At 38.0% G+C, this 8,227-nt stretch overlaps 1 protein-coding gene across 1 annotated transcript; it reads left to right on the top strand.

Annotated features, from left to right (window-relative positions):
- Window positions 1-433: 433 nt before the first annotated feature.
- On the top strand, window positions 434-5,084 carry LOC132101892 (extracellular calcium-sensing receptor). The gene is made up of 6 exons (XM_059507118.1): window positions 434-510; window positions 651-939; window positions 1,063-1,899; window positions 2,192-2,422; window positions 3,280-3,403; window positions 4,186-5,084. The coding sequence occupies exons 1-6, from the start codon at window positions 434-436 to the stop codon at window positions 5,082-5,084; spliced, it is 2,457 nt and encodes an 818-aa protein (XP_059363101.1).
- The last annotated feature ends 3,143 nt before the right edge of the window (window positions 5,085-8,227 follow it).

The raw sequence follows: 8,227 nt of genomic DNA, 5'->3' as shown, positions 1-8,227 counted from the left end.
TTACTAGTATACAAGTGAAATTAACCAATTTAATTACTAGATTTAACTGTCAGGTCTTACATTGATGTGTATTATCTGCTTGTCATTTATGTGCACTTGTGGTGCTTGTATATTGTGTATGTGTAAATATGACTAGTGTGTGTGTGTGTGTGTGTGTGTGTGTGTGTGTGTGTGTGTGTCTCCTTTCATGTCCCTGCAGAGAGCATCTTCAGTACAATACCTCTATAAAGTCCTTCACCCAGATCCCTAGTTTCCAGTTGGCTTAGCAGAACTCTGTGCAGGGATCGAGATGAAGATGACAGTTCTCCAGGCTGTACATTTGGTATTTTCTTTTCTCTACCCCATTCAAAGCAATTCAGAGACAGATTGTAAACTCTGGAAGGACCTAGACTCAACTGTGGTCTATAAGGAGGGCCATGTTGTGCTGGCTGGGATGTTTCCCATCCACTCCAAAGGCATTGACCAGGAGATAAACTTCAGAAATCAGCCAGACCAGAGGAAATGTAGGGGGTAAAAAAAAAGATTTATTTCAGACTACAAAATTGGTTATTTTTATTCTGCAGATTATGGTGTCAAATATGAATATGTATACATATGCTTAATCCATTTTGTTTAGTTTGTGTAATACATCTGTCTGATCTTTCATCAAGGTTTAACATGCGAGTGTTCCGCTGGTCTCAGGCAATGATCTTCTTCATTGAGGAGATCAACAGAAATCCTACCCTTCTGCCAAACATCACACTGGGCTATCAGCTACATGACACATGTGGGCTGACTGCTCTGTCTCTGAGGACAGCATTGTCTGTAGTTTCTCAGCCTATGAAGAGGAGCAATTCAGGGCAGTGCTTCTCCCCGAGCATCCCCGTCATTATTGGAGACTCTGGATCTACCCTGTCAATGGCCATTTCCAGGCTACTCAACCTGTTCCGTATCCCACTGGTGAGGGCATTTCAGCTAAACAAAATTACTTGAAATAAAGGAACTCTGTATTTGTATACTCTTTGCCACTGGAAAGCTCTCTGAGTTTACTATTTTCAGTCTCTTTCCACACCTCTGCTTCAGGTGAGTTATTTTGCTTCATGTGCTTGCCTGAGTGACAAGCACCAGTTCCCTTATTTCTTTCGCACAATTCCCAGTGATGTTAATCAGGCCAGTGCTCTTGCTCGTCTGGTCAAGCACCTCGGATGGACCTGGGTAGGCACAGTCGGAGCTGACGATGCTTATGGGCGCACAGGCATAGATTTATTCACCACTGCAGTGATGCGTTTGGGTGTATGTGTGGCTTATCGAGTAATCATACCCAAGCTGCCAACTCATCAACAGCTGCAAGATATTGTCAGGACTATTCGAGATTCTACAGCACGTGTTTTGGTGGTTTTTGCCATTGAGGAGGACATCAAACCGGTAGTGGATGAAATAGTACGGCAGAATGTCACCGGGAAGCAGTGGGTGGCTAGTGAAGCCTGGGTGACCTCCACTCTCATCTCTACTAAAGAAAACTACCCCTCCCTTAGTGGTACCATTGGCTTTGCCATCCGCCGAGCTGAGATACCTGGCTTAAAACACTTCCTTGAAAGCATACAGCCCCTGGCTGAGCCTTACAATGCCTTTGCAAGGGAGTTCTGGGAAACACAGTTCCAGTGCTCAGTAAACACAAGTCTTCCCACTCCCTCCACAACTGACCCAGTGCTCTACAGCCACAGCTGTACTGGCATGGAGAGGGTTCAGGACACTCACAGTATCTATAACGATGTTTCTGAGCTCAGGGTGACATATAACATGCACAAGGCAATTTACACAGTGGCACATGCATTGCATAACCTGCTTCGGTGTCAAAGAGAGAACGGGTCTGCTTTGACACAGCAGTGCTCTGATATCCATAATCTACAACCATGGCAGGTACAGCAAGACCTTGCTTACATGTGTCAATGTAACCTTTAAAAGAAGCATTTATGTCTCATAGTATTTTGTGATGTTTATCAATGTGTTTTGTTATTATTATTTATTTGAGTATTGTGACATTATTCTTGACACATTATGCCATGTTTGTGTGTGTGTGTGTGTGTGTGTGTGTGTATATATATATATATATATATATATATATATATATATATATATATATATATATATATATATATATAGTGTTACGTTATGCCAAAGATCGCATTTTCTGTGAATTAATCCTCTCCAGGTTGTTGAGGTCCTGAAGAAAGTCAACTACACAAACAAATTTGGAGATATGATCTACTTTGATAGAAATGGAGACCCTGTTGGGTCATATGACATAGTGAACTGGCAGAGAGAGGCAGATGAGGGCCCGGTAAAATATGTTACAGTAGGTCGCTTTGACTCCTCTCTTTTGACAGCACAGCAGTTAATGCTTAACCAGGACAAAATCATCTGGCATGGGGGAGCTAATCAGGTAAAATGTAGTCTCATACTCAAAGTAATCACTGTATAGTTTTCTATTCTACATGTATAGCACATGTTATTGATGGTGTGATTTTAAATGTAACTTTTTTTTCTGTCATTAACCTTTTTTTGGGGAAGGGGGCAGCCGGGGGTATCTAGTGTCTAACTAACACAATTTCACTTATTGTATATTGTGTTTAATAATAATTGTTTTCATATTATTTTAGCAGATATTTTATTAAAATTATGCACATTGTATTTAATAGTAATATTTTAAATGTAACTTTTTTTCTGACATTAACTTTTTTATTTGGGGGGGGGTTGAGGCTATCTAGTGTCTAATCACTATATATATATATATATATATATATACAGTACAGACCAAAAGTTTGGACACACCTTCTCATTCAAAGAGTTTTCTTTATTTTCATGACTATGAAAATTATAGATTCACACTGAAGGCATCAAAACTATGACTTAACACATGTGGAATTATATATGGAATTATATACATAACAAAAAAGTGTGAAACAACTGAAAATATGTCATATTCTAGGTTCCTCAAAGTAGCCACCTTTTGCTTTGATTACTGATTTGCACACTCTTGGCATTCTCTTGATGAGCTTGAAGAGGTAGTCACCTGAAATGGTCTTCCAACTGTCTTGAAGGAGTTCCCCGAGAGATGCTTAGCACTTGTTGGCCCTTTTGCCTTCACTCTGCGGTCCAGCTCACCCCTAAACCATCTCGATTGGGTTCAGGTCCGGTGACTGTGGAGGCCAGGTCATCTGGTGTGTCCAAACGTTTGGTCTGTACTGTATATATATATATATATATATATATATATAATGTCTTATCTCTTTCTTACAGGTACCAGTGTCTGTGTGCTCTGCCAGCTGTCCACAGGGATACAGAAAGGTTACACGAGAGGGTCAGGCTGTGTGCTGCTATGACTGTGTGCTTTGTGCAGAGGGTAGCATCAGCAATACTACTGGTATTAGTACTGACAAACACACAAACTGTGACAGATATTAGTGTCTGTTTGCATCAGTTAACATTTTTAAACCATTAACCCTTGTGTGGTGTTCATATTTTTGTTACTCAGCCAGTGTTCATGGATCTGGTGGACCCGATCCATTTTTGGGTTTTTAATTCAACACAATTAAAAAATTGTGTGTGTGTGTGTGTGTGTGTGTGCGCGCGTGTATGTTAAAATACTCAACAGATGTTTACTTCATCCTGATTACAAGCAATATAAACCGCATATATGGTTGATATTTGCCCTTTACCTTTGTTAGATCACCTTTATGAATTTAAGTGCTACAGCCTTGTGTGGGAATGGCAGGGGCAGAAACACAAAACTCACACTTACACTCACACTCTCACACACTCGCACATACATGCACATAAACACATACCCATATTAATAGCAGTCCCAGACAGTAGGAGGACAGAGTGAAGGTACACAGGACCTAAAATTTCCACTCTTTTATTATCCCCGGGTCCAGTGGACCCGAATATCCTGTATATAATATATGTTTAGTGGGGTGTACAGTGTGTGGTCATTGACAATTTGTTATGATATGTTCTTCATAGAAAATGAGCCAAGGCAAATGAGTATGAGTTTGAAAAATTTATTAATCGTATAATTTTTATTATACAAAATGGGTCCCAAAGACCTGAAAACCATACAACAGCTAAATGCAAAGTACCCACCATTAAAACTCTTTCCCTTGAATGAAATTGAGGTGAATATGTCTCTATCTGTCTGTTTAGATCAAGTTGAATGCATTCTTTGCCCTGAAGACTTCTGGTCCAATCAGCATCGCAACCATTGTGTTCCCAAGCAGATTGAGTTCCTGTCCTACTCTGAGCCTTTTGGCATGGCCTTGGCAGCTATAGCCATTCTGGGTGCAATTGCTGCGATGACAATTGCTGCAATCTTCTTTCGCCATCACGACACACCCCTAGTTCGTGCTAATAACTCAGAACTGAGCTTTCTGTTGCTGATGTCTCTCACTCTTTGCTTCATATGTGCACTAACCTTCTTGGGTCAGCCATCACGTTGGGCATGCCCTCTTAGACGGACTGCTTTTGGCTTGACCTTTGCCCTCTGCCTCTCCTGTCTCCTCAGTAAGACCTTAGTGGTGCTTATGGCTTTTAAAGCTACATTGCCTGGTAATAACACAGCTCGTTGGTTTCACCCACCTCAGCAGAGACTGGGAGTGTTCTTTTGTTCGTTCCTGCAGGGTGGGGTTTGTGTAGCTTGGCTTACAACAGCACCTCCATATCCAGTAAAGAACACCTGGCTGTACCGCGACCGGATCATTTTAGAATGTCACCTGGGTTCAGTCGCCCTTTTCTGTTGTGTGTTGGGTTACATTGGCTGCTTAGCTGTCTTCTGCTTCATCCTAGCTTTTTTAGCTCGTAAATTGCCGGATAATTTTAATGAAGCAAAATTCATCACATTCAGTATGCTCATATTCTGTGCTGTTTGGATCACATTTATCCCAGCTTATGTCAGTTCACCTGGAAAATTTACCGTAGCTGTGGAGATATTTGCCATTTTAGCTTCCAGTTATGGGGTACTTTTGTGTATTTTTGCACCTAAATGTTACATAATAATTTTCCTGCCTGAAAGAAATTCTAAAAAGTATCTCATGTCCCAGAAATGATTTATTATTCTCAATCATGTCTTTTAATGATTGTTTACATTATCTGTGAGCTTACTTTTGTGGATGAATATAGTATAATATAATAATAAAAACTACATGTGCTGAATCTCTTTGTGAGGCCTGTGATAATAACTCCAAGTTAATTATTTTATTATTGTCAGACACCCTTGCAATTATTCTGCCACTAGAGGGCAGTAGTGTTTTACTAAAACTCTTTGATACGCTATCAAGACGCAATGACACTTGCACCATACTTATTTGGGTCTGAAATGTTGAGTTAAATTTAACACACAAAAAAATAATGAATAAAAACTCTGAGAATATTTTTTTCAGAAAATGCTCATCTTAGCGAGGGCGGACTGTGTGTATAAATCCCCTTCCACCATTTCACATAAATGAGAAACAGAAATTTTACATTTGCCCTTAGATAGTTTGATTGAAATCTATGCACAAGACATAACAAAGTCTTCATTTATTTCCAATGTATCCTCTTTATGAAATAATGAAATCACAGTTATGTTGCTAGACTTCATTTGATAACATGGTAGACGTATGCCTTACATCAAAGTTTGTATAATAATAATGTGTCAGTAAATGTGCACGTTACATGTACATGCATAGGGTATTATAACTTAAATCTTTTAATTTTATATGCAGTTCCATTACTTACAAGGAGTATAAAAAATATGTTAGACTTCACGTTTAAGCATAAAAATTTTGTTGACCTGATTTTCTGTCAACCTGTACATTCATAATTATGTCCTTATTATCCCTCAAGCTGATCAACACAACATCACAGAGATGTCCTACATGATGCTGCCTCTTGCATATTCAAGCATACACAGCAGGCAGAGAACAGCATCAATTTCCACACATCTCTCATGTGCTGGAAAATTACTGTAAATAGCCTGAGGGCTATGCTCAGCCCTGTGCTGCTAATGGCTGGTAATAACTAATTTCTACTTCAGTCATACTGATCCCTGATCCACTTTGCATCATTTGTACTTTATCACTCTCATCTTTTGAAAAAAGGGAAATCATTATGCTTCTGGATTGTTAATATATTGTTTACAGCATTGGTGTTTGCAGTCTCCATATGGCTGTAAATGTGAAGCATATGTGAGTTGGCCAGTCTCTGCTAGCATTGTGTGAAAAGCTTTGTTTATGGATTCTGAAATGGTGAAAGGAATAATTCATTTATTCGTTCATTTATTCATTCAAAAGAAATTAAATAAATAAATAAATGCATACATTAATTACTCAATCTAATGTCAATTTCATATGTGTACTCTGTGTGAGGGATGAAGATTTTGCTTCTCTTTAAAATGTTTTGTTTATTTGAGATTGTTCCTGTCACTTAGTATACCCTTAGTATAAGTACTAATATATAAGTACTCATCATAAGTTCTGATCGCAGTGAAGTGAAGCATTACCCAACATTGTCTTGCTCATCATTTGAGGATTGTAAGGTTGAATTTGAGATGACATCACTGAATTCAATGATGAACTGCCTTTAACTGTCTTTTTGCATTACTGACACACTGTTTTCCTAATTAATGTTGATCAGTTGCTTTGACGCAATGTATTTTGTTTAAAGCACTATATAAATAAAGGTGACTTGAATTTACTTGTATTCTAAGTTTAAATCATTTTACCACCTTGTTTCATTCCTGAATAAATCAGCATTTTTTTTAAGTGAATTGGTTACTACCAAGTCTTACCTACTGTACCTACTACCTACTAAACTACCTACTGGTGCACTTAAAGGGTTAGTTCACCCAATAATCAAAATTATGTCATTAATAACTCACCCTCATGTCGTTCCAAACCCGTGAGACCTCCACAGTTTAAGATATTTTAGATTTATTCCGAGCGCTCTCAGTCCCTCCATTGAAACTGTGTGCACGGTATACTGTCCATGTCCAGAAAGGTAAGAAAAACATCATCAAAGTAGTCCATGTGACATCAGAGGGTCAGTTAGAATTTTTTGAAGCATCGAAAATACATTTTGGTCAAAAAATAGCAAAAACTACGACTTAATTCATCATTGTCTCCTCTTCCGTGTCTGTTGCGAGAGAGTTCAAAACTCTGCAGTGTAGTGATACTATATTATAGTTTGTGAACTAATCATTCGATGTAACCGGATCTTCTTGAACCAGTTCACCAAATCGAACTGAATCGTTTAAAACGGTTCACGTCTCCAATAAGCATTAATCCGCAAATGACTTAAGCTGTTAACTTTTTTAATGTGGCTGACACTCCCTCTGAGTTAAAACAAACCAATATCATTATTCCTAATTATTTGTAATTCATTTACTCAAACAGTACACTGACTGAACTGCTGTGAAGAGAGAACTGAAGATGAACACCGAGCCGAGTCAGATAACGAACAAAAGATTGACTCGTTCTCGAAATGTTAAAATGTTTTTTTTTTTTTTTTGTATTTCTCTAAACTAGAGATGCATCGCTTTATTCCCTCACACAAGCCATGTCAATATGGGTATATGTTGTTGTAACTAGTGTATTGTTGTTCGGTCTTGTCCATTTCTTTCATTAAGCTCACCGGCAACTATAGTTGCCGCAGTTTATTGTTGTCATTTTCCCTTTGTAAGTATTTCTCAAGATTTTATCCATGATTTATTTCTTAATTACATTCAAGCAAACAACCAAATAAAGGATTTCAATAAAAAACAAAAACCATGGCATGCTTCCTGGAAGTAGGGGTAGCAACTTGACAGCCTCATGAGACAGGAACTAAGTGAATACCTTTGTTTTTTCTTGATCCTTTATTTGGTTGTTTGCTTGAATATATATATATATATACAAATTTTATTAAAATTTAATTTAATATATATCTCAATGCTTCAAGGAACCTGCAAAGCTACAGAACTGTAAACTGAGGATGGTGTCAAAAATAATGCCATAAATAGATTTCATTAATTAGCTTCTATTGAATTAAATCAACATTTAGTGTGACCACACTATGCATAAAAAATAAATAAATAAATAACAAAATTTGTCCTAGGTGCACTTGCGCATTGTTTTTCAGGTAGCTTTGCAGGTAGGTTTCTTGAAGCATCTTGCCACAGTTCTTCTGGATTTAGTCTGTCTCAGTTTGTTCTGTTTCTTCACAAGGACTGGAA

The sequence above is a fragment of the Carassius carassius genome, chromosome 23 (genome assembly GCF_963082965.1).
Source record: "Carassius carassius chromosome 23, fCarCar2.1, whole genome shotgun sequence".
NCBI lineage: Eukaryota > Metazoa > Chordata > Actinopteri > Cypriniformes > Cyprinidae > Carassius > Carassius carassius.
This window is presented reverse-complemented; position numbering and strand designations above follow the sequence as displayed.

Bases quoted from the DNA above. Each gene is read 5' to 3' on its own strand.
- LOC132101892 (XM_059507118.1), top strand. From the start codon at position 434: ATGTTTCCCATCCACTCCAAAGGCATTGACCAGGAGATAAACTTCAGA. The intron at 940-1,062 runs GTGAGGGCATTT...CCTCTGCTTCAG, and splicing joins ACCTGTTCCGTATCCCACTG to GTGAGTTATTTTGCTTCATG. The intron at 1,900-2,191 runs GTACAGCAAGAC...AATCCTCTCCAG, and splicing joins ATAATCTACAACCATGGCAG to GTTGTTGAGGTCCTGAAGAA.